This window comes from Dermacentor variabilis, chromosome 8 (genome assembly GCF_050947875.1).
Source record: "Dermacentor variabilis isolate Ectoservices chromosome 8, ASM5094787v1, whole genome shotgun sequence".
In the NCBI taxonomy this organism is placed as follows: Eukaryota; Metazoa; Arthropoda; class Arachnida; order Ixodida; family Ixodidae; genus Dermacentor; species Dermacentor variabilis.
The window spans coordinates 34157498-34184312 of NC_134575.1; the positions used below are offsets into that span (position 1 = coordinate 34157498).

A 26815-nucleotide genomic window follows, 5' to 3' on the forward strand; every position below is an offset into this window, starting at 1 on the left:
CGCGGCATCTTTTCCACTTCGAAGGGTACAGATTGCTCTGAAATTTACAACAATGAGGGCATATAAAGCGTAATAAATTTATAAGAACGTCTGAATCCACAAGCATGAAGATCAGACAAATCCATGTACTTCCCATCATTCCCATGGTGGGTCAACAACTGCAGCACCAAAGTTCTTTCTAGTATATTGTAGGAGACTATGGCTCGGTGGGCTTGTCGCTTGCAATTGTTTTACCTGGTGCAAACTGCAGGGTTCTGCCTTGTCTTAGCACGACACCGTTGTGGAGCATCACGATTATGCTCTCTTCGACACTCATCGTATTCATGCTGCTCTTCGGGAGTCTGCGTGGTCTTGCAATGAACTGAGCTGCTAGGCAGGTCTCCCTTTTATATACAAAGTTTGGTGACGTCGCTCACCAATTAGTAGGCTGCTGTTGCAATTTCCCACCGGAGCAGCTTATGCAATCCTAAACTTCATCAGGAAACACACGTGGGGTAAAGGAACGTGCCTACCATTGTTCACAGGTGGTTGATCATCCATCAAGCGGTTTTGACGCTTGCTTTGTGCTCTTCTTTACTGAAATTAATACTTAGCTGTGTGTTGTACGCCCGATTTCAAAGGAGATGTGCACTTTTCGGTTCAATTTTGTTTTTCTTTCTTTTTCGTGACGGACGTGAAACAGCTTCGCGGTAACATTTCGGGTCGACCCGTTCATATCGTGGCGGATTAGCCAGCGAAGCCGTTCTGAGCAACTACAGCCAATCTCCGCGACCAGAAACATTCTCTTTGAATTTCGGATTCGCCCCGGTGAAACGCGAAGGAGGTGGCAACTCACGCTTCTGCCGCTTGGCCGCAGACTCGAACGCCCTAGCTTGACGCTTACGAGCCGCCTCCCGTGCGCGATCTTCATCGGTAGCTTGCGCTCGACGCCGGCGATTAGCCTCTCGCATCTGCTGTCGATGACGTTCTTCGGAGGCAAAGTCACTGGCCGCGTTCTCCGCCTTCGCGCGGGCACGTTGTCGTCGGTTGTAGTCGCGTCTCTGCTGTCGACGCCTCTCCTCGCGCTCGGCTTGTTCTTCGGCCGTGCGCACAATGCGTGGTCTTCCCAGTTTTCCCATTCTTGTTCGAGCTGCAGCTGTTGCAGTGGTCTACCTCTGCAATGAACAATCCGGTTCTTACGCACCACGGCGCACATCCCCGTGTTTTCACGCCGCAACTGCCGCGCCGTTGTAATGAGGGCAGACGACAACAGACGCATCCGGCAGCTACGGCGGCCTGCCCGAGTGCACCCCACCCCAACACCGCAGGTACGGCGCGCGGAAAAAATAACGTGCGTTTTCTTCTCCACCGTACTATCGTTCATTCTCCCCTATTCTACGCTCGCACCGCCATCTTTTTGTTCACTTTACCAAAGCCTCCTTTCATGGAGGAAGGTCACGAAGGCTTTGTTCGCGGGCTCGGTTACTAAATGCCCTTTGCGCCGCTCGCTTTCACATTGTAGCCATAGAGAAAGAAATGTAGCGGCGGTTCTCAGTTCTCCATTGATTCCGGGAGGCGGAGCTCTTGTTTTTTCCACTTCCGGCGGCAACAGCCGAATGCTTCCGCCTGCGCTTCGATAGCTCCTTTCAGCGAGCGTTCTAGCGGGCCTCCGAGACGGTAACAGATGCCGTGGCCGCAGCACGTGATGTAGGCTGCAGGTGTGCGCCGCGTTGCCTTTTCGCGGAGCGAGAAAAGGGAGAGGGCACAGAACCGGGTTTATCGGACCACGCGGCAGCCCGGAACCCCCCCTCTAAGCGACCACGCATACGGCTGATTCATACAAACAGCTGCGCTGTAAAACGCTTCAAGCACACGCGCGCCGTCCGATTTCGGAGGCCATGCCACGGCTAGATACAGCTATGTGGCTAGCCGATTCGCCCGTCTGTCACTCGTACGCCGAAAACTCCTCTAGCACAACCCCCTGCGCAAGCGCGAAAAAAAAAAAAAAAAAGGCGTAACCGTTAACGGTGCTTAGGTTCGGTTAATTCCCGTTGATCAATGATTCCTTGCGCGTTCCACAGACCTTGAACTCACCGACGTCGGGAGCAGCCGGAAGCCACCGCGTCAGAACCGACATGGCGTCATCGAGCTGTTGATGGGCCCGGCTACCATCGATGCTAGTTAAGTTGTTATCGAACCAGAGCCTGTCGCAGCTGGAGCCGACGTGATGCTCTAGAAACTCCCGCCTCAAGCGGGCGTTGGCTCCGGCGAAGGTGCTGTTGCCGTCATATTGCCGCCGCCGACGTTGCTCCTGCTCGCGGGCCCGCCGTAGTCGCTTTCGTTCAACGTCGCGACTGAGTTCGGCTTCTCGGTTGGCGGCGTCCGCCCGCCATTGCCGCTTGCATTCCGCTTTGCGCTGAAGCACTGCTTGGAAGGCTGCTGGATCCTCGGCACGGAGTTGCTGCTTGCGCTCTGCTGCACGAGCCTGTTCTTGTGCCCGGGCTGCAGCATCGGCACGGCGCAGACGGGCTCGTTCCCGGTTCTGCTCGCGGCGTCGCTTATCGAAAGCTGCCTGCTCCTCAAGAGTACGTATGACGCGCGGCCTACCCATCTCGGGGCCGGAGAGAAACTGCTGCGCGCGCGCTCGGCAGCGACGGAGAGCAACGATCGACGTCATTACTGGCGCAGCCAATCGCGAGCCTCTCTTTTCGCGCACGGGGTTGCGTCGGAGTTTTCGGCGTACAGGCGACGGACGGCAGGACGGACGAATCGCCTAGCTATATACAGCTTCGCTGTAAAAATCACCGCCCAAGCACTCCGTACAGATGGTTAACCAGCGAAGCTGAAACGTGCGGCCCCGGTGTTTATCACTGGGTTAATCCTAACGGTTCATTAAACGACGGCTTGGTGCGCTACCGGATGCTCTCAGTACGCAGTTGCTGCTTCCGCTCGACTACACAAGCCTGTACTTGTGCCCTGGCTGTAGCATTGGCAAGACGTACAGCTCGCGGCGTCGCTGATTGAAAGCTGCTTGCTTTTCAGGAGTACGTCCGACGAGTGGCCTACCCATTTCAAGCCGGACAGAAACTGCTGCGCGCGCGTCAGGGTTACCCAGTGATAAACGCCGGGGCCGCACGTGTCAGCTTCGCTGGTTAACCATCTGTACGGAGTGCTTGGGCGGTGATTTTTTTTTTTACTCAGAGTTTACAGAGATAAACTCTACGCCTTTGCCTTTATTGCCCTGCCACCAGGGCTCCGTCTCCTTGGTCACCACCGCTTCTTCCTCCTTATGAAAGATCCCTGCTTTTTGCGTTACGTAACACTGACGGTGCGGCAGGGCTGTTTACGCGCGAAATTCGAAAAGAAAAACATTCGTCCATTTTCTCAGACGGTAGCCAACCCTTTCCGTAAAGATCAAAAAGGTCTCGAAATAATGACTCTGAGGCGATTTCAGAAGTGGTGCGGTTTCGTTACTGCCTCGTCACTTCCCTTTTCTAACCAAATGTCGCCTCGGGGTCACCTAAGCACTTCTTACGAGTTGTGAATGCGAAATCATTATCGTCTAATTGACCGCCGCTGAGCAGTCCTTCCGAAACGTTTGACGCTGCGAGTAATGAGACGCGAGGCATGCGCGACGCAGTTCGAATGCCGTGACTCTCTGACCTGGGAAGTGTTGTTCCAGGAGGGAATGCGTCTTCTCCGGTGCCTTGGTCCCATCGTCAGAAAACCACAATCTGTCGCACACACTACACGCGCTGCCGAACGGATTCTCGACGAACGCTTTGACGAATCGGTCTGTGGCTGCTCGGTGCAACCGCGATCTTGCTTCGGCTTCCTCTACGAGCATCTGGCGCCTCGCCTCTGCCTGCTCCTTCCTCCTGCGACGCTTTGCTTCGGCTTCGCGTCGTCGAAACGCTTCGTCTTGCCGCTTGAGACGCTTTGCGTGGCGATCCGCTTCCGCCTCACGCTTTCGTACGGCTTCGTGCTGTCTCCGAGCGCGCTGCGCTGCTGCTCGTTCAGCCCGGCGCGTTTTGGCGTCTGGAGACTTGGCGGCGGTGGATTTCGCTGCCCGCCTCTTCGCTCGTCTTGCCGCGTTCTTCCGCTCCCTCACTTCGTCTGCAGTGTACTGGCGTGGACGGCCGCGTTTCCGTACGGCCGAGGTTGAGGCCGCCGGCGATATAGATGCTCGAGACTCCATACCGGTACGTGCCGCCCGAGCCAGCGTCAGGGCGGTGCCCTCTCCCCTCACGCGAGAGCTGGCGCGCAGCTGTTGCCTTCCGCCTAGTCTCGCTCGCTCGTGGCGTGGTGTCCACGTGACGTCGTGTTTCAGCCAATGGGAATTCAGGTGCCATTTTGCTGCTACAGACGCCGGCTTTTCCGCTCAATGGGTCATTCGACGTTTTCGTATCGAAAAAAACTATGTGCATGTGAAATTATTCGTTCGCTCACGAGCTTGTCGATCGACTGTAGCCTGACAGGACGCGCCGCGCGCAGGGCACACGGAGACGGGAACGCCTCTCGAAGAAAGGGGAGCCACTCTCTTTGAACTGCTTGCTCGTTCGCACCCATCATTTCCCTTACCCACAGATGCTGAGCCGTGTGCCCTACGAGGGCTGCATAAACATGCATCTTTTCTCCACCACAATAACTTCCCTACTCCCCTCACCACCACCACCTTGATCGACCGGAGCCGGTGGTGACAGGCGTTGCAGTGGACACCGATAGCTCTCGTCCGAGATTAAACGTACAGACGGAGCCGAGATGTGCGGCCCGGGTGTTTATAACTGGCCCTAATTCCGACCGTTCGTTAAACTCTTACTCGATTACTGGTTACGGCTTTCGTGTTTCGCAATGAGGTTACGCACACGTTTGGCCTGGGTGTACGGTGCCACCACGTTGACGTCGGCGTCGTCGCTGCTCCGCCTCGCGGGCCCGAAACGCCGGATCCTTGGCCCGACGTCGCCGCTGGCGATATCGCTCGGCCGCGGCGTCGGCGGCGTAGCGCTGCCGCTTCAGCTCCGCTTCGCGAGCTAGCTCGGCCGCGCGAGCCGCCGGGTCGGCCCGACACTGCCGCTTGCGCGCCGCATCGCGAGCCCGATCTTCTGCCGAGGCGTGCGCGCGACGCCGACGCGATCTCGCCCGCTCCTGCTCCCGGCGCTGTCGCTCGTAGGCCAGCTGCTCTTCAGGAGAACGAACGATGCGTGGCCGTCCCATTGCGGAGTCGCCTCGCGGGCACGTACGTAGTGCGTTTCTCCGAAACAGCGTCGTTGTTCGTATGCTACATCTACAGCGTGCGATAGCGGTACGCACGTTACGACTCCGCTTTCTCTCTAGTCACGGGCGGCAGCCGATCAGCAAACAGCCCCTCTCAGAAAGTCGCAAAACGCGTATTTTTTTCTGGTTAAAAAACCTTCGTGAGACAGAAACCACAGCGAGCTCCCCTTCTCTCTCCTTACCCCCTTTTTTTGACAGCGACCAACCGATCGAACCAATCGCTGCGACCTCCCGTCGAAATTACGCCCAAAGCTATTTCGCGGTCTGTTTTGGGATATGGCGTCTCTCAACAGAAGTGCGATGCGTGGAGATTGCCGAATCCGGTACGTACGCGAAGGGAGTAAAGCGGATGCGCGTACCCGTTCACGGCAGCGAAACGAGGCACTGCCTGTGCCTTTCGGCAACGCTTCACAGCGCGTACCATACGCACGCGCTCCGATGACGCACACCGTCGCAACGCCGTCACCACACGCTCGCGCTGCCCGTTGTCACGTACCGTATCAAAGGCCAGTCAGATCGCCCGCGAACCAGAGATGGGTCACACACACCCCACACGCAGAGCCGAACGGATCGTTCAGAAACTCACGCTCAAACCGCGCCGAAACACCGGGGAAACGTTGCGGAGGCTTGTAGCACCGTCGCCGTTTCGCGTTTTCGGCCTCGCTGTATTCGGGGTCGTCGCGGGCTTGCCGTTTGCGAGCGGCTTCCGCCGCCCGCTTCTCGCCGGTGATGCTCTGTCGCCGCCTCCGCTCGCGTTTCCGGTGCTGTTCGCGCGCCCACTCGTCATGGGCCCGCAGCAGATCGTCGCCGGGTCCGGGATAGCTGCGACGGGCCTTGGCGGCGTCCCGCCGCCGGCGCTGACATTCCCGGTTCTGCGCGCGCCGACGCTCTTGGCGGGCCAGACGGGCACGCAGCGGGTCGAGCTCGTCGGCGGACGCACGACTGGCCCTAGCGGCTGCGCGCCGCCGGCGCGCACATTCTCGCTGCTTCTCCCGTCGTCGTTCTAGGTGGACGCGTTGCTCCTCTTCGGTGCGCACGATACGCGGCCGCCCCATGGAACCGCTCGAGAACGACTCCCGATAAGGCTCGCTCCAGGCGACACTGAAGTCGCTCTACAGACGAGCAGACATAAGACGATACACACGTGTATGTTTATTACGGCCTTTTCACCGATACGGTTGCCCCCTAGCGGCACTGCGCCGAGCTCAATCGGTCATCAATCACTCCAGACTTGCGACGAGCGCACCGGGACGAACAATGGGCCATCCATCGTACGTTTTGACACTTATGCTAATGAACCTACGAGACTGGGCTCTTTTACACTAGCTCTGGTGACAAAATGTTTTTCTTTGTCGACGCGACGGTGTACACGCATGGACGTAGAAAAATTGCCGGGGTGGCCGTATGCAGCTTGGCTGTAAGAACTTGTACCGCAGATTCCCTTCTCCCATTTCTGTGCATTCGTTGACGGCCACGTGGCAAATGAAATGCATTTTCATGTTTGCTTCGTATTCTATAGACACGCACCTTTGTGAGTTGCCAGTGCTACGAGATATTCGATCCCCACGAGACAAAATGGCCTTTTGAGGTCATCACAATTTTCTTAATTGTTTAGTAGCATACAAAAATAGCACGTACGGAGCAGTTTAAATAATTGCAGCCTCTGCAAGGACAAATGGCAAGACAGCAGAGTACACAAAGTTTCAATGTTGCTCTGAATGCACGACTGTTTAGTTGCATTCTTTTCCTATTGGTTTTCCACACGCGTAAATTTCCCAATGCATCTTGAAAGGTTATATTACCCCACTTGCTTATTAAATTTGACATGACAAATGCGCAGGCTATCGTAATGAATTTTCTACGATAGCATATTTAACTCCGTGGCATGAATAAACAGCGTCGTCAATTTGTTTCAGAATATTTCATGTACACTGCTCTTCTCTGATCTTTTTTTTTTTTTTTGCATGCAAGGAGACCAATATACCTTTACTATGTTGCAGACTTTGTATCCTTACTGCACCAGTATTAAGCCTGGCTTTGAACGCTAATTAATTATACTGTTGCATAACATTGTTAGCTTGCACAGTGACAGCGCACCCTCCCGCAATGTCATGTGAAACTTGTGCAGCAATTCAAGATGCACGCACACAGCCTGTTATTATGTGGATGAAACAGTAGAAGACAACATGTTAAAGAAAAGTAAACCAAACTGTGCAGTGAAGTCAGCCAGTTGCTCTTTGTGTGAATGATGAATGATTGTATCCTTCAAGTATAAACGGTTCTCGCATGTCCACAGCTAATCAAGTGTGCAGAGGTATTCATGCGTAACATGTTTCTAGTAACATCTTCTATTAAAGTTTGTGTTAACACGTTACTGTGCAAACCCATATATATTCTCTGTCATTACTACCTTTAGAAGTAATGAAGTACAATGTTACTTGCAAGAACATTTCACCCTGGGATTTTTAAAAGAAATTGCTGCATTTCAAGTACACAATATGCAGTTTATATAATAAAGGGCTACAAACAGCTTTTTTTTTGCAATGACACACTCATTTCTCGCAATTTTTACATACATACAAGCAAGAAAAAAAAAACACAAATGCGTCGACAATGAAATTGTTTTCAATTTATTCACCTGCCACTATGGCTGTGGCATTCTGCTGCTAATACAAGGTGAGGGGTTGAATTGCCAGCCGTGGCAGTCACATTTCTATGGCAATCGCTATTCAACACGCATTGTTCAATGCGACGCAATTAAAGAAATAAACACAATGATCAGAAAGGCATATAAGCAGGCAATGGGCCTGCTGATCAGTATGTCCACAGCCCACCTTGTACGACTAGGAGTGCACAACACAGCCGACGAGCTGATTAAGGCACATTTATCCAGCCAGCAAATTAGGTTGGCGGTTACGGAAATGGAGAGGTCCATCCTCTTGTGTCTGGGGCTCTCTGCACCACTCAGCCATCCGCCGTCTCAGATTGAGAGCTTGCCCCCATGCCATCGGGAAAAACATCACCATATGTCCCCTACCTCATAACATTCAGTGCACCATGTTAACCCAGTGCACCATGCATAGCGAAAGGAAGCCCGCATCCAAGCCATACACAAGTAATATGGGAGTCAACCCTCTACAGCCTACATGGATGCAGGGTCTAACCCCAGGCGCGCAGGCACAACAGGCACGATAATCAACAAAGAACATGGAAGCAGCATTTCACTCCCCCAAAGCAATCCCCTACAAGCCGGAGAAGCGGCCATAGGCCTCGCGCTCTCCCAAACAGAGGTGTACATGACAGTGACTGACTCCCAACAGGCATGACGCAGCTTCGCTAGCGGCAGAATTCATGCCATTGCACTCAAAATCATCAACCAAAGGCCACCAACGAGATCGCTCATGATCAGCAGGGTGCCAGCTCATGACGGCATTCCTGGCAACGAGGTCTCGAACCGCACGACTCGAGATTTGACACACCGAGTCGACGTCGAGGAAATCGAACCCGAGCATGTCCACCCTCTAGTCTCGTACCAAGACATCATGCAACATTACAAGCTGACCCGCAAAACATATGCAACCCCACGCAAGTCACTACCGAGAGAGCAGGAGCGATTTCGCTGAACTCTGCAAGTTATTACATTCCCCCACCCAACCAGAAATCACCTCATAGCCCCTACACAATAATTCTCTTTGCAATGCCACCTCTGCACGGAACCCGGGTCAGGCACATAGTAGAGGGTTGCAGGCAAGCAGCCATCATCCTCCAAACATTATCATCATTACATTACATCTTCCAAACCTTTGTCAAACCAACAAGCTTTGGGACAGAGCCTTGGCTAGCTTCAACCTCAAGGATCAGCAACAGCTGATAGCGAGGGCCCAGGACGAGGCCTGAGCTCAAGCCATGCTGGAATGAGGACGCCTGTCCAAAGCTTCGTTTATGTGATAAACATGTTTATTTATTTATTTCTCTCTTAATGGGAGTCACAGGTAAAAAAAAAGCTCTTGCGCTCAAATTTAGTTCTTCATCATTTATTGAACCCTTAAACTTCCAAAGACTATTACATAAGCGGGGCATGCGTATGCAAAATCTAACAAGGAATACTAACACCAACCAAAAGCAAAGCACACAACTGTAAATCAAGCATATTTCTGATACTTCAAGTGTGGAAAACATTCCATCCATCCATCATCAACCCATTCTATGTCCACTGCAGGATGAAGGCCTTTCCCTGCGATCTCCAATTACCCCTGTCCTGCGCCAACTGATTCCAACTAGCGCCCGTGAATTTCCTAATTTCATCGCCCCACCTAGTCTTCTGCCACCCTCGACTGCACTCCCTTCTCTTGGTACCCATTCTGTAACCCTACTGGTCCAACGGTTATCTAACATGACCTGCCCAGCTTCATTTTTTTCTCATAATGTCAATTACAATATCGGCTATACCCATTTGCTCTCTGATCCAAACTGCTCTCTTTCTGTCTCTTAACATTATGCCTAGTAGTCTTCATTCCATCACTCTTTGTGCAGTCCTTAACTTGTTCTCGGGCTTCTTTGTCAGTCTCCAAGTCTCTGCCCTATATGTCAGCACCGGTAAAATGCACTGATTGTACACCTTCCTTTTTAATAATAATGGTAAGCTTCCAGTTTGGAGCTGACAATGTCTGCCCTATGGGATCCAAGCTGGTGAACAAGCAATTGGCAACTGTGGTGCTGATTCTAGGAATGCTAGATGAGAGATACTGGTAGAATTCGCAGAAAGGAATAAGCTGCGAGTAATGAACACCTCTTTCAGGAAGCATATAGCAACAGAAAGTGGGCCTGGAAAAGGCCTAATGGTGAAACGAGAAATGAAACTGATTTCATACTTTCAGCCGATCCCAGCATAGTGAAGGGCGTAGAAGTCACAGGTAGGGTAAAGTGCAGTGATCATAGGTTAGTGAGGGCTAGGCTAGGAACGGAGAAAGAGTAAAATCTGTCAAGAAAAAACAGGTCAACTTAGAGGCAGTAAGGGTAAAAGCAGACAAATTTAGGCTGGTACTTGCAAACAAATATGCAACCTTAGAACAGAAAGATGATGATGATGACATAGAGGTAATGAATGAAACCATAACGAGGCTTGCTTCAGAGGCAGCAATTGAAGTGGGAGGCAAGGCAACCAGTAGGCAGACCCTCCCAAGTAACAAAGGACCTAATAAATAAGCTACAAAGAATGAGTGTCCAACTCACGAGATAACATAGAATTAGCGGAACTGTCAAAACTTAACAACAAGGAGAAAATAAGGGCTATTCGAAATTATAAAGTGAGAAATACTGAAGAAGCCGTAAAAAATGGACGCAGCCCGACAGCTATTTTCATGCCATTTTTACTTTCATTCAGAAAGTAAGTAGCAGGTATATGTAGTTACATTGATGGTAAAATGAAAATGCTATTGCTTTGTTAACATAAAGTGACACAAGCCATTGACTGCACCAGACTTGGATCAGTTGCAAGTCATGCTGAAGTACGGAAACATCAGTGGAAGTAGTGACAGGCCAGTGTATGTGACACTCGTCAGTGAAGCCTATGTTCATATAAGGAATTAATGGGATGTTAGTCCCTGAACAACAGAATGAGGGCTTTTTAACAGAACACCGACAGCTGTAGTAGGGCATCGTGGAGCGATAGCACAAAGGAAGTGTCGAAACCTGCTGCGTTTCCAAGGGAGACAATACATTCGCTGGCAAGCATTTTAGCTGACATTTTTGCAGCAATTAAGAACTCCTTAACCCCTAGAATCGCTAGGGCAGATAGAGGGAAGGAGAAGAATATTTAATGATGAGAAAAAGCGAAAAGGTTGACCGAAGGAGCGCATCCTTGGCCTGCTGCTCCACACCGAGGTAAAGAAGAAGGGTAAAAACGGGATTCCTGAATTATTTATGGTCTGGTTGCTCCAGGTTTCAATTAACACATTTCTTTGTAGCCAAGAAATAAACCACACAAGGCTTGCAAATGTTATGTCAGCTCACAGGTACCATCAAAGTGCAAAGATGTCATGACATCATTATTTTTAATAATTTACTTGAATTTCCTATGTTTAACCTAGCCCATTCTTGGGCCACTGAGTATGTATCACCATGGCACATGGGCAGATTTAAGCCTTTTTATGCTATTCGTAGGAAAGCCTTCTTCGTTAGCTGATTTTTATTGTTAAGCTTTGTATAACTTTGTGCCCTGTTATCGTTTTTCTTTCATTCCGCTTGAGTTCTCTTTGCAAGAGCCTTTTTCATGTTTTTTCTGTTATTGTTTGTTAAGTGTTGTGTAATGTTGTGACCTCCTTCCTTCTGTATCTACTTCTTTATTCCCCCTCACCTACTACTACAACCTTGCAGCCTGTGAAGTAAATAAAAAATAAATGAATGCTTCAGCATGTGTCATTCATTTCTCTGCATACACCTTTCACCAAACCTCCCTCGACAAATGTCACTGTGTTGATGTCCCGCAGTGCACATCTATATTAACTGTCGTTCGCATTTTGGTATAGTTTGTGAACAGTCAAATGTATAAAGATTATGTGACAATAAGCTTGTGACCTATGCAGTGCCTAAAATAACCTTGCAAAAGATGACGTGTTGCATTGTTGGACATTAACCAAGATAATTTCCAATAGAATAAGGGCAACACTGGATTTAAGTCAACCTAGAGAACAGGCTGGCTTCAGGAAGGGATACTCTACCATGGATCACATCCATTTCATCAATCAGGTAATCTGCAGAGTACAATCAACCTCTCTACATGGCTTTCATGGATTATGAAAAGGCATTTGATCCAGTAGAGATACCAGCAGTCATAGAGGCATTATGTAATCAAGGAGTACAGGAGGCTTACATGAATATCTGAAAATATCTACAAAGATTCCACAGCTACCATGATTCTCCAGAAGAAAAGTAGAAACATGCCCATAAAGAAAGGGGTCAGGCAAGGAGACACAATCTCTCCAATGCTATTCAGTGCGTGCTTGGAAGAAGTATTCAAGCTATTAAATAGGGAAGGCATAGGAGTGAGGATCAACGGCAAATACATATCTCAGCAACCTTTGGTTTGCACATGACATTGTCCTGTTAAGCAACACTGGCGACAAATTACAACTAATGATTGAGGGCCTTAACAGAGAAGGTGTAATAGTGGGGTTGAAGATTAATATGCAGAAGACAAAGATAATGATCAGTAGCCTGGCAAGGGAACAAGAGTTCAGGATCACCAGTCACCCTCTACAGACTATGAAAGAATACATTTACCTCTGTGGGCTTGTTGATATGGCATGTTGATAGTTCATCTTGCAATTTGTTGTAGTACAGGCAGAATGACAGGGACATAGCAGGCACATGAGACAACACAAAGTGCTGAACTACCAGCTGCGAACAACTGTGAACATCTACTATGTCTCCTCGCACTGAAGTTCACAAGCTGCTGTTGTACACTCCAAAGCACATATAAACTTCAAAACATTTTTACATCACAGAACACGCATATTGTTTGCTCCAAATAGAGACAGGTCAATATTATTACAGAGGAACCCAGAGGCATGGATATAACGGACAATCGGGTATAATGGACACTATTTGCCCACATGGTAGGCCACCTTATCTCTCCCATTAATTAGACCTTTTTTGTAAGAGACAAAGGATACAGAAGACAATTGGTTGTAAAGGACAAGTTGTCTGGGAATTTTGGTCAATAACCTTGCTTGTAACAGACATTCTTACCTTACATGCGGTGCTGTCGGCCAGCGACTGCAGTTATGGCCGTTATGGTAGCAAAAGGAAGTGACAGACGTTCACATAGTGGATCAGTCAGCAAAAGAACAACAATTAAAGCCACTGCAATGGAATGCTTCACAGAGAAGCACTCCAAGCTTATCGCCAAGGGTACAAGCACAACCGCACCTGCAGGCACTTGAGTTAGCAAAGAATCAGCAGAAAGCGCGATGACAGACCAAGCTATAAATCTCAAAAGCTACGCTTTTAGAAATAATCTATTTTACCCATCATTTTCACCATTTATACATCCCCGTATATTTTTTTTCATTTAGCTTCATTATAATTTCTTAGTTCTGCTTAGGCTGCAGGTGACCCTATGAACCCTATCCACAGTGTATAGCCAAATCGCCATCGCTCTACTGTTCCAATTTTCTTTTTCCATGTGCTGTTGTCTTTATTCACTGTCATTGCCTGGCTGTCACCGCCTAACTATGGCGGACAGCTCCTTCGAGCGCCGTACTTTCCCGACTGTTGCAACAAAGTTGGACACCATTGAGGATATAAAGTGCAGAATGAAGCAAGCACACGCTGTCAGGAATATTTGGGTTGTCTAGAAAGACGATCGGCGGGATTTGGACCCAACGAGAGAAGCTGTTAAAAGAAGTGCCAACCGGAGCAAGCACATTGAAACTGCGTAAGTCATCCCATTCTGCCTTAGAAGCACTTCTGTGAATACGGATGCACAGAGCAAAAACATACCACTCAGCAGACCTTTGGTTGAAGCCAGAGGCAGGCAGCTTGCGTTTGGCCTTGGCATCGAGTTTGAGGCCAGTCAAGGATGATTTGACCGCTTCAGGCGTAAACATGGAATCGGCTAAAAAGCTGCCTGCGGCGAAAGTAGAGCTGCCAACGAGAATAACGTAACACAGTGGAAAGACAAGACATTGCCAGTACTGCTGAGAGGAAGGAAGGCTTGCGATCTCTTCAACCTGGATTAGTCGGAAATATTTTTCAAAATGCTCCCTGGAAAAACGTTTACCCTTGCTAAACAAGATTGCAGTGGAGGCAAAAGTCCAAAGATCGTATTACAGCTATGTTCTGTACTAATATTGAAAACTGAAAAAGAAAAGTTATTGTTATTGGCAAGTCCAAAAACCCACGGTGGCTAAAGAACTACTCTGTGAATGTAGTGTAGTTCTCGCAACTTGCTTCCCTATTCATCTCGCACAAACATTTTCAAACATTCATGTTTTTCCATGCACAGTCCAGGAGTGGAATGCCTTGCCTGCCAATGTATTTTTATCAGATACGGTCACCGTATTTGAGCATGCTGTGTCTGCCCTTTAAGTATGGTGTGGTGTCTGTTCTACCTTGTTATTGGAATGTGTTCATCCATTCTTGTTCTATGCGAGTGTTATATTGTTTTTGATATGTTGGGACAGTGAAAAATGAATATTTTATTGTCTGTACAGAATTCCATTTGCTTGATATTATTTAAGACCGCAGTATACCTCTAAATAAATAAATACACACTGCAAAAAAAGGCTGCACGGATGACAGCTGAGATTTTTGACAAATGGCTGTCCAGTTTTGATCAGAAGATGGCATCAAAAAGCAGAAGAATGCTACTGTTTCTAGACAGCTGGTCGGCACACATGAAAACCTCGTTATTTAAAGTTGTTGAGCTGAGCTATTTCCCACCTGGCTGCAAGTCTTTGCTACAGCCTCTGGATCAAGGGGCCATAAGAGCCGTCAAAGCAAAGTACAGAGGATGGCTTGTTCAACGGCTGCTGTTTTATATGCTGCAGAATCGGGAAACAACAATCAGCTTGAGGACAGCAGTTGAAATGCTAACTGGCTCCTGGAATGACATTAATAAGAGCACTGTGAGAGGGTACTTCCATAAAGCAGGTTTAATCTGCTGCAGGATGATACAGGACAAGGACATTGCAGAAGACTTCTGATTATGCGGATGAGGAGCCAGAATCTTGAGCAATCATTCAGAGGAACCTTAACAAATCAGGCACTTTTGAGGGCTTTATTGAAGCGGATGAAAATCTTGCTGTTACAGAAGACCTCTATGATGAGAACATAATCAGGATGGTGCAGGAAAATTAGAAAAGTGAAGACAGTGTTACAGATGTGTCTGACAATGATAGTGATTCTGCAGCACCAGTGACTCCTGGGGAGGTCATGACAGTACTTGGCTGAGTTCATTACCACATACAGCTTTGGACCAGTGATCATGAAGGAACTCTTCACCTTGTCACCAAGCTGGAAGAAGTGCTGAAGAACACTGTCAATGCAGCCATGAAGTAAACCAAGCTTGAGAACTATTTCACCAGTAACGTCGTGTAACAACAAATGTCAAATAATAAACCTTTTACAACAGCCTTCCTTTGTGCTTGTTTTCATTGTATGGTGCCAATATCGAAATAAGGGCTGGTTAGGAAATGAGAACTTGGTACCCTGCTTATAAGAGACCTTTCATATAAGAGACACAAACTGCTCCCTGGTACGTGTCACTTATAAAGGGGTTCAGCTGTATAACAAACAGCCTTTTTTTTATCATTATACTGAATAATTATTGGCGTGTGCCACAGAACGTGGTAGCAATCAACCCTGGGCATCGCACCAGTTGCAAAGTTGAAATCGCAGTCAGGTCAAATTGGCCCTCTAAAAATCGCATTGTGATGCATGTGACTGCACAAATTTTTTGTCACTCAAGTCGCAGTATATGAAACGGCCTTCACTCACCGCATTGAGTTCTGGGAGGTGTGCTGGTTTCAGGGGACATTTGCAACCGTTGGTTGTGGGAAGATGAAGGAACGTCGCCCTTCCGCACAGATTGCATGCACGTCGAGCACAGCCTGAACTGGCACAGGTCCGAGTTGGGAAATTCCCGCTGGAGCGTCCTGTGGCACCTATCCGTTAGCGGCTTCAGGTCGTTTTGGAACCAGAGCCTACCACAGACTGAACACGCACTCCCAAGCAGATTGTCTCTAAACTGCCGCCGGGACGTCTTTGTTGCACCCCGAGTCTTTGCGAGCTTCGCCTTGCGTCTGGTTTCGGCCTCGGTGGCGCGGACCGCAGGGTCTTCACGGCGACGGCGACGCCTAGCTTCCGCTTCGGCCGCGCGCACTTCCGGATCTTCTCGGCGACGGCGCTTGGCTTCTGCTTCGGCGGCGCGGACCTCTGCATTCTGACGTCGGCGGCGTCGAGCTTCAGCCTCGGCGGCGCGAAATTCAGGGTCTTCTCGGCGACGACGGCGCCTAGCTTCCGCTTCAGCGGCGCGCACTTCCCCTTGGCGACGGCAGTTAGCTTCTGCTTCGACGGCACGGACCTCTGCATTCTGACGTCGGCGGCGTCGGCCGTCTGCCTCGGCGGCGCGAAAGGCAGGGTCTTCTCGGCGGCGGCGACGCCTAGCTTCTGCTTCGGCGGCGCGCACTTCTTCACGGCGACGGCGCTTGGCTTCTGCTTCGGCGGCGCGCACGTCTGGATTCTGACGTCTCCGGCGCTGAGCCTCTGCTCGGGCAGCTCGTTTGGCAGCTGCGGCAGCTGACGAAGCACTCCCACCGGTTGCGTCGCTCATTGTTCAGAAGGAACTGGCTGAGAAGAACGCTGCGATCGAGTGCTAGTAGCGTGACTGGCGCGGACAATCTGCCTCGTGCGGGACATTGCAAACGGAGCGAAGTGTGGCGCGATCAACGCCTCGCGATCGCTAATGGATAGATCGCGAGAGACAGCGCGCAGGTGACGCGTGGGCGCGGTTCACAGCCGGCGCAGTAGACCTCAGCTAATGCAGCGCTTTGTTTCCATACAGACGGTTTTCAGCAGCGCGCGTGGGCGCGGCCATGCTTGATCATGTGATCGCGCCGGCATGACTGGCCTCCCAATGCAACTTGGCCAATGGTTGACGGTTGGTAACAAGCCGGGAAGTCGGTGGCCGAACAGACAAGCGAGGGCCATGATCAGCTCATGCCTGCATGCCCTTTGATCACGTCAGAAGGTCGGGCGTTTTGCTTGGCAAATGGCTTGGTCCAACGTCTTGGGGTGACGTAGAGTCATGGGCTGCTCTCACAGGCCGGTAAGCAATCGTGGGCCAACCTCGTTGTGAGGTCGGGCCACAGAACACCACTTCAACCTCACTACTCACTGTACCACTGGTGCCGACTAAAGTAAAATTACGTGTTCGGCCTCAAATATCCGCTTGTCCTCCACAAGACCGCGCGAATTAACGCCACATAATATGGTCACACTACTTTGCCCTTCCCCCAACGCCGAGTAGCAGGTCAGATCATCGAATCAGGCCGCCCTTTCAGCTTTTCTATCGTAACAAATACGTCTTTCTCTCACACTACAGTGAACTTATTCAAAGACAGTGGTTGCGACTCATGTTAATTGCTACCATGATTGCGACTCTTGTGAGCTCGTGTGAGGAAGGGTTGAGGGCAGGTGCTTTCTCGCGCTACGCTCACTGAGCTAGAGGGAACCGGCTCCGTCTCACGGCTCACTCGATCTTTAAAAGAGCGGCTCAAGAGATCCGGCTCGCTCCTGAGCGACCCTTCTATACTTTGCGGCAAATTTGTTGTAATTATTGGGCATGCTAAATGGGCCCATTTAGCAGATTCTGCGATCGTCAGCGTAATCTTCATCCTTGCTCTGCCAACATTGTGCACAACATAACCGCACGAAACCGCCGTGTTTTTCACGTGTGTTGCATGAACGCAAGGGCGGCTGCAGTTTGGGACAAGGCGATACATTTCGTTGTGTCTTCATGTTTTCTCGAAAAGTTGTGGTATCCTTCTCGAAATCAACAAGGTAAGTAGTTTCTTGGCACGCGCCTCGAGCACATCGCAGTCGGTCAATGCCTGTGCTGGCTGGCAGTTGTAGCCGCCAGGTAGAGAGAGGATGGGAGCTCTTGGGAACTCAACTCGGTCGGGAGCCGCTGTACGTTCGCCGAACTTTTATTATTATAATAATTATTTTTTGCGTGTGCATAATCTTGCTAATTCTACGCAAGTGCGATCTTGACGTTTGACGCAAGGGCGAAGAACGAACTTGGTATTTTTCTGGGATGCGCTGCCTCGCCTGTGTTGTCATTACAACAGGGGTGTCACACGGTGCATTTATGAGGCGGAGTCGGATCGGGATCAAGTTCCTCGATCATGGTAGGTTCCTTTGCGCAAGCTACTAAAATAAGTTAGTCGCTGTCGAGAAATTCGATATCGAAAGGGCTTGTCGCGATCGAAAATGGTCCGTGTTACAACGGCATTAGTGACACCCGCGAAGTTTCAGATCGCCTTGAACGAAGAAACTCACTCGACGGGCATTTTGCCCTGGGTAGTTGGCATACCGGCTGCCCGAACGCGTGATTTTACTGAAAGACGTCCTTGAGAAATCGAATCGTGCTAAGTTTAACGAAAAAGAAAAATATTCTGCCCGAATCATCAGCTAACGGAGAATCCGTAATTGTTGTCTGACCGTTTCCAGTTTTTTGTTCTTCCTTTTCTTTCTTTAGGCTTTTCCGGCGTACTTTTCTGCCGCAATGTCTGGTACGAAAACACAGTACGAAGGAAGCGCTCAAACAACTTCTCCAGCGAGCTGTCATCCGGGAAGTGCATCCACCTGAAATGTGAGTACCCGCGGGTGCTGTTCCCGCCATGTCTGCGTGTTGAGCCAATGAGCGCATGCGCGGCACCCCGCGAAACGATCAGTTGCCAAGGTAACGAATTTGACTCTGGCGAGATATGTGGCAGTGAAAGAATCAAAACAGAACTGTTTAGGCAGAACAGTCTGACATATGTGCACATAAAGTGAAGTTTGGTTAGGTTTGGTTAGATCAACTTTCAGGCTGATGGGTGCTCTCTCTGGCTGGTGCAATAGTCAGATCATATGGTGAAATAACTGTTGTTCAGGAAGACAAACGGAGGGCATTCATGTAATTTGGAAACGTTGAGCATTGGCTTTGCTTTCGTTTCGTACTGCCGAATCACATTGTTATTTGTACATTCCGCTGACATCCTTGTGCGACAAGCAGCAGGTTGCTTTGCTCACACTGGCTGCACTTCGGCCGGGATTGCCGACCGGAGTGTAACCGTCTTTGGTTCTTGTCATTCGACAGTGACAAGGTCACCGAGCTGTTGGCCACGAAGCAGTGCATCTACTGCGGTTTCGACCCCACAGCCGACTCTCTTCATGTCGGCAACCTCTTGGCCATCGTGCTGATGCTTCACATGCAAAGAATGGGACATGATGTCATTGCAGTGGTAAGTGCTGCAACTGCTTACGCCTACTGATGACAACATGGTAGCAGTAACAGACATTTGGGGGTCCACCCCCCCCACCTAATGCATTCCCCCACCTAATGGCTACACCACTGTGTGGTAGGGCTGATTTACTAACGTCATCTTGCAGCTTCACCACTCAGGACATCCCGCATCCGCTAACAGAGGTCTTAGAAACATGGACATTGTGAAAATATTTATGTTGCAGTGTAGGCATTATGTTGCAGTAACTATTTCAAGCTTTAGTTAATTCTGACCAATAAATGTTTACTTTTACCGCATCTTGTGTGTTTTCAGAACCGTTAATACCATGCAGCAGCGGAACAGGTTAACAATTTTAAATTTTAAGGCAAGTTTTGTCACACTGACGAGTGTAGGGTCCACACCGTAACACTTGAAAGTATTTCGGCTATGGAAACTCAATCCACTGTGGCACGGGCAGTTTACTTCTAGGAAAATGCAGAGACACTTGAGAAGTTTTGTTTCACGTAGATCATTACTGTGAAAAGAGAGAGAGAGAGGCAGATGAATTAATTACATGGTCACTAACTTGCGTTGTATACAAATCCTCAGCAGACGTCTATGAGCCAGCTCATTGCTCTAGCAGGCTTTGCACACAATAATCAGTTTTGCAGCACAACAAGAAGGAACCAGTTTGGTGACCAGAAGTGTAAATCCTCCAACAGTGCACCAAAGACACTGCAAGCCTCGTCTCAGCCTCCTTTCACGTTCTTTTCACACTCATGTTGCAGTGCTGGAGCAGTGTAGAAATTGTTTAGTTGCTCCCACTTTTCACAGCCATGTCTCCCAGTTACTGTGTTTTTGCAGATTGGCGACTGCACGGCTCAAGTTGGAGATCCCAGTGGTCGCCTCACAGAGCGCGACAAAATGGCCGGAGATGTCATCGAGAAAAACGTTGCCGGCCTCCGTTACAACCTGGAGACAGTCTTTGCAAACCACGCGGCCCACTTCTGGAAGCCAACCAAACCTAACAAGACCCTGAGCCCCCTGAGGTGAGGTGTCACGCAGGTTACGAATCGCTTCTTGCTTATTTCACTGCTTCCTAAACTGGGCGCCGGGTTCAGCCAAGCGGTGCGAGGGAACTGACAGAATTTTGCAGCAGACGTAGAGGGAGTGCCAACCAGTGTCTTGGTGCGAAAGCAGAAATATACAATTGTAAGCCGATGTGATCAAGAGTCTGACCAAACAATGCCTTGTTAGGCAAAAGCACCTTTTGTAAATCAGATTGCCAACAATTGATGTTTCCTTGGTCTTTCCCTTTATTCACCCAGGTTACCATGCATCATAAAGTGTGTGTGGGGGGGAGGGGTCGGTGGAGGGGGGGATCTACACAGATAACCATGTTCTCAATCAGCTCATCATCACAAGATGCGATTAGCTGACTGTATATTCTTTGGCATTGGTCCCAGACTTTGAGAACACTATGCGTTGTCCTAGTTACCTTGAATTCTATGTAGTTCGCTAGCTGGATTGCAGCAAGCATGGTTTGGTAGTGAAATTGGCCGAACTGTATTGTAATGAAGCAGATGCGCCCCTATGTGTTCAGTGGCATGCTGAAGGAGAAGACAAAGACCCATGCCGTGATTGCTGAGAGCCTGTGTTGCTGCCTAACACCTGCAGTGGCTTTCAGGAGTTATCTTTCCAGCGACTGAACCTCCTTATATGTGTGGTAGAGGTGCAGGGTGTCTATCGATCCCCATGCCTCTCATGTCAATATGCCAAGTGATTGCCTGTCTATTACCGCTTGCTGCCTACTACAACCATTGGGGAGCTTGTTCTATTATTTTTGCAGTGGTGGTGGTATGGATCCTGTCCTGTGCTTATGTCCTGAGCTTTCTGATGAGAGCTCTTCTCATTTTTGGCGGGGCAGGGGAGAGGGCGGTGATTTACCATGCTGAAACTACACACGGGGTTATGAGGGACATTGTTGTGGAGAGCTCCGGATTAATTTTGACCATCTGTGTTTCCTTAAGCACAGCATTCTCGCATTGTGCCTCCATTGAAATGCAGCCCAGGATCGAAGCCACCTCCTCATGCTCGGCAGTATAATGCCATAGCCCCTGAGCCACTACAGCTGCTAACGAGAGCTCTGTTTTTAATAAAAGTGTTGCCACGATAATTTCACAGCGCTAATTGGTCTGTCACATGCAGCTTTACTTAATGCGTTCTTCTGGCTTCCTTTTAAGGCTTCGAAATTTTATCGTTACCTCAATTTATTGAGAGTGCCTTTTTTGCGAGAGCTCGCTCCACACCTTGCTTTTGCAGTCTGCCAACATAACAGTATCTTCATGAATGAAGCGCGATAAAGGCTGGCTGTTTCGTTCCGTGCAGGATAGTCCGGAACTCGGAGTGGTATCTTGGCCACGATGTTATAGGCTTCCTCGGTACTGTTGGCCGGAACTTCAGGTTGGGGAAAATGATGTCACGAACGAGGTGAATCTTTTTTTTTATTTATCACTTTCTTCGACTTCATTGGTTGACGGTCAGTAATGCCGAACGCCATCTGTTATAGCTTTTTAAGATGCACGTGCTGTTGTATGAGAGCTTTCTGCGCTGATGAAGGGAAAGCTGCGGAGGCAAGGCACGCGCAAGTAAGAACGCTCCTGAAGATAGTCCCACATTTTCATCCGCATTAGCTTTATCTGAGGAAAAGATAACATAAACATGTTAATTACACCAGGAAAACAAGGCAAAATACACCACTGGGTGTTAAATGTCACATATTTTTTCCTTTCCTCTACTGCATTTTGACATACCAGTGGACATGGAACTTACGCTGATTAATTTATGCTGATTGAGTATCTGTTCCAATTAAACAAAAGTGCTGTCAAATGCTGCCAGGATACCTTACACAGTAACAAGCGCGCAGAGGCTTCATCCCTGTAGCTTCTCCTTCATTACTACGGAAAGTTGTGAGTAGAAATATCCTCACTGCAACAAATACATGCCTTCAAGAGCGTTACTTCGTTAATTAATTAATTAGTTGAGTGAATAGGTTTCTAGATGCGCATAGCTGATTTGCTTGCATTGGTAACCGTCGTCGATAATTTATAACAACATTCTTAATATATTTTTCTCATTTTCATTTCAGTTTCTTCCTTTCATTTTTTTTGTTTCTTTTCTTTCTCAGTGTACAGCAACGGCTCAACTCTAGTGAGGGCATCAGCTTGGCTGAATTCTCCTACCAGGTCTTCCAGGCATACGACTGGCTGCACCTCTACGACAACTACAAGTGCCGCTTCCAGGTAACCGCGCAGTTTAATTGCACCTTGGTTGGTTACACAGGCCGCAACAGTCGCGAGAGTGCCGGTGACGGGCGGCCGCAGTTCGGATTGCCTCCCCACTGTTAGCCAATTCTGGGAGCGATGAAAATCAACTGATTGCCAGTTTGCTCTAACCCGAGAACCGATTTGAGAAGCGTGCTTGAGAAGAGCGCACCATACTGGCCCATTGGTTGTGGCCTGGGCAGCACAAGGTTATAGGTTCGGTTCCCAGTCACGGCAGCCACATTTAAGTGCGGGTGGAACCCAAGAATGCTCATGTGCCTAGATTTAGGTACACGTTAAGAGGCCCCTAGAGCACTCTGAGCTCGAAAACTTGCTATTTGTGCCAGCTGCATACCAGTCTACACAGGAGGAGTATTTCTGTTTTAAATGTCGCCATAATAGCAAAGTAGCAGGCGTTTTGTGAGCAACCGTGTGGCCACTGCGGTTTCTCACTGCCCTTCGCACGGGCCCTCTCTCCTCCTCACCGCGTGACACGATTCCTTGGAGCATGGGGAAAGTTGCGGGTTCCATCAGTCAACTTGATGAAGGGCTTCTCCATTGTCCATCTCTGATTACCCTCCGTGCGACCCCGACGTAATGCAACCTTTGCAGCGGGATCAGTAGCACACTGTGGGTGAGCCCTCCCCCCTCCCTTCCCATCTCAAACCACACAGCTGGCTTGTCATGTCGATTAACCAATCGACAGATTTTTACCTTGGTGACGTCACATGCATGACCTTGCTGGCATCACGATGTGCAAAGAAATAACTGGAAAAGTTCAGGAAGTAGCACAGGATTGTTTGTTTCTTTAATTTGTGGCTCTCACGGCGCACATAAAGCTGCCACATTTGCCATAAATGTCATGGAATTGTGTACACTATGCATGTATTTATTTACATCTGTTCAGGGCACGGGAGGTAGTTAGCGGCCCTTTACAGGAAGTAAGGAGGCCGAGACTATTCCATTGCATTGAGGTCGGAAATTTTGGAATGTTAAACACCATAGTTTCTTTTTTTCTTTTCCTTTACCACTTTTGGTCTAGTGGGAAAAAAGTTAATGGGGAATTTGTCAAGGATGGAAGGAGGCTGTTTCAATGTCAAGAATCTTTGATCAAGGAGCATGGAACTTTCACATGTGTACGGTACAAACTTATTTCGCAGTGAAACACCAAGACTGGCTTATTTGCTGGCAGTAACCTGAAGGGGTGCAAGCCATAAAGTTTACTACAAAAAGTTACCAGACAGAGGGGAAATCATGCAGTAATGTCTGTGGGAGCTGGTAATACGACAGTTCATCCAGCATGAGAAGGATAAGTAGCAGTACACAGACTTGCCTAAACTTGGCCCTTTTGACTTCAAACGACTGTGCAGGTTGATCACATTCAACAAAATATGGCTTTGTAAATCAGCAACTCGCCATTATTATGCATGTGTGCAGGACTTATTACTTGCTTATTTTGATGATTGTCTTGAAGTTTAGAATGATACAGTGTAATAAATGATGCTACAAGAGCATCTGGAGCCACAAGCATGAAGATGGGACAAATCGTACTGTATATTGTTCACGTGGTAGTGGGATGACTGCAGGTCTTGAGTTTCCTATAGTAATCTTTGTGGGAAACTACTTATGGTTGAGACAATACCTAAGCCGTCTGCTGCACCATTCATCTAGACTAATCATGCAGGTTTTGAACATGCAAAATCACTCGGAAAGATAGAGAGGAAAAATATTTTTTTGAGGATATGTGAGTTTAGCCTAGCAACAAGCCTGGCATCATACTTCAGGGGAGATGGTGAGAGACGGAAGAGAAGAAATGAGATGAACACAGAATGCAAAGCACACAAGTAGACAAACAGCCATGTACAGTAACATGAAAGAACTTACACAAAAGTTATTCACAGTGTTTCGTTGAAGATTGTATCCCATAGGAAAGCTATATTAGTGGGGCATTTGCGCGGTCCAAGAACATCCCACAGCTGAAGACTTGTGTCGTGTTGCATTTTTAAACCGTCCCTCGCAACAACATTTCAGGTTGCAGAGCAAAATCACTTTGCCAACACAGTGACATTGGCCTTTGTCATTCCAGATAGGAGGTGGCGACCAGCTAGGCAACATTGATTCAGGCCATGACCTTATAAGAAAAACAAGGTCGGACGTGGGCTATGGTGAGATTTCTCTCTCTCCCTCTTCTTTTACCCTGGCTCATCAGGTACTACAAACTTAAAACGCAGTGGGACCTCCCAGCCCCATTATGTACCTCACTTGACTGTTGTAAACAAGCATTTCAGGTTAGAAATCTTGGCGGCAGTCCCATTGTTTCTTTTAAGGGACCTTGACCACCTCAGCTTGTCCTGAGTGATTGCCCCTTACTGGCTTATGACAACCCTTCTTTACAGCGTAAATGGCAGTTGGCATTCTATCATCATCACTTTCTTTTTAATTAGCTTTCCAGTCATGCTTGCAGGCATATTTTTGTGTTCTAACCACGCTATTAGGGCATGCCAAGTTCACAATATTGACATTAGCATATCATGGTTGAAGGGAATAACTAAGGATTAATAACCACAGTGGTAAACATCCTTTCAACCGCAGGTGTCCTGCAGTGTGTGTACATAGAAGCAGGCAGCTTGCCTATAAACCTACGTACGGCACCTCAAGGCTAACAAGGCTGTTGTGTTTAGTAACAACGGTAGCACTACTAGAATTCATGCAAAAGGGCCACGAATATTGTATCTGGTCGAAAGTAGGCACATACTTTTCCATCAAAAATTTAAGGTGGGAAAGTCGGGAGTCGTCTCAGATTCGGGGTGTCCAACTCAACTCGAATTCCCCCTCTGTCACTGTGGGTGGTTGACCAGAGCTGACACGCGGTACCTACTGCTAAAATAGGTACAAGTGCGCTCCCGACCAGGGCCGCAGCCACTAAGAAAACTCGGGGCTTGTAAAATGATCCAACTGGGTAGCATTCCCTACCTCAATAGGTTGGTTCCCCAGACGGCATGTAGGACAATCCTTGCTATGGACATTTCTTGAGAATTGTGTGGTACTTTGTTCGTCTTAGTTCTTGCACAGCAACGACAGCAGTCTGTACGCAATGCACCCCTGAGAAGCCAGATGCACGGCTGGGGGTGCGTGCTTGTGCTACACGTCTTATACACCACTGGTGGGTGATTGGCAACAGGAGTCGAGCAACGCACCTCCTACAGCCAGCTCCCGCTCTATCAACTCAACTCGCATTCGAGCAAAGCTCTTTAAAAATTTTCTGGCCTTTGGAGTTCTGGGAATTGACCCAGAATTGGAGGCTGATCTAGATCCGAATAGATGCGGTGAGTTCCTCCACATGTCTTGCTCGACCTAGCCAGCAGCGAGAGACAAGGCAAGAACTGTGTGGATGGGTGACAAGATCCATGTCACCTTACCCTCCTTGTTTCTGACATGCAGCTTTCACCTTCAACCTCTGCACAGGTGTGTGGGAAAGCCTTCCCGCGAAATGTACTATTACATAAGGGGGTCACCTCGTGCAAGTAGTGTAGAGATTAGTCCATGTTAGGGGTAGCATTTTGTTCTGGTTTTATCGCTGGCTGTTTTGACACACTTTTTGCGCTGACAGCCACTTTAATGATTGATTTCACCTTTGCAGCGTTGAATTCTCAGACCAACGTAAGTTTCTGCATATCATGCACAGTTTTTATTGGCGGGCTTTGTGTGATGTTTCTCTTAAAGAAGAAGCGTATAAGCTCCGGCCCAACTCCATTGCGGCCTATTCAAATAGTGTGTGTAAAGCGCAGAAATGATTTTCTGGGATAACTCCTAGACCAATTTTAATAAATTTTATTGGATTTAAGAGAGAAAGGCAAATTCTAGTGACTGTCAGCAGCAGAATTTTGATTTAGGGCCTGAATTTTTTTTAGAGTAACTGACGAAAGTTGATGAGCTCAAAAAAGAAAGAAGCAAATAGTTTACAAATCCATAACTCTGCACCAAAACCGATATCGCAGTTCTGTAAACTGAATCCGCTAGGACATCCAGTGCGGACAAATTTGATACTATGTGAATTTTTATCTTACTAAGTGAATTTGTTACAATATTTACGAGGGTTTCGCATAAGTCATACTAATCGCATATCAGTGGTGTATTTGATAGCCATGTACATTACATAAGTTCTGTTCGCTTTAGATGTGCTACTAGATGCAACTAGCAGAATTGGGATATCATTTTTAATTGCTGAGTTACAAAATTGTAAAC

General features: G+C 48.5%; 2 protein-coding genes across 7 annotated transcripts in view; one reads left to right on the plus strand and one right to left on the minus strand.

Moving 5' to 3' along the window:
• The window catches only part of LOC142589973 (uncharacterized), a 49824-nt gene extending 33089 nt beyond the window's left edge, over positions 1–16735 (minus strand). Inside the window, exon 1 of one of the 5 annotated variants that reach the window (XM_075701729.1) lies at positions 15754–16735. In XM_075701729.1, coding sequence (XP_075557844.1) covers positions 15754–16588 — 835 coding nt within the window. In that variant the 5' untranslated portion in view covers positions 16589–16735. The other 4 variants (XM_075701731.1, XM_075701733.1, XM_075701730.1 and 1 more) reach the window with 4 other exon arrangements.
• A 1-nt stretch (position 16736) lies between these two features.
• TyrRS-m (Tyrosine--tRNA ligase, mitochondrial) overlaps positions 16737–26815 on the plus strand; it is a 29666-nt gene continuing 19587 nt past the window's right edge. The window contains exons 1-7 of one of the 2 annotated variants that reach the window (XM_075701727.1): positions 16737–17083; positions 18518–18631; positions 19121–19265; positions 20112–20296; positions 21636–21737; positions 22435–22549; positions 24657–24735. In XM_075701727.1, coding sequence (XP_075557842.1) covers positions 16983–17083; positions 18518–18631; positions 19121–19265; positions 20112–20296; positions 21636–21737; positions 22435–22549; positions 24657–24735 — 841 coding nt within the window. In that variant the 5' untranslated portion in view covers positions 16737–16982. Of the gene's footprint in view, positions 17084–17663; positions 17818–18517; positions 18632–19120; positions 19266–20111; positions 20297–21635; positions 21738–22434; positions 22550–24656; positions 24736–26815 lie in introns of those variants that run through there. The other variant, XM_075701728.1, reaches the window with a different exon arrangement.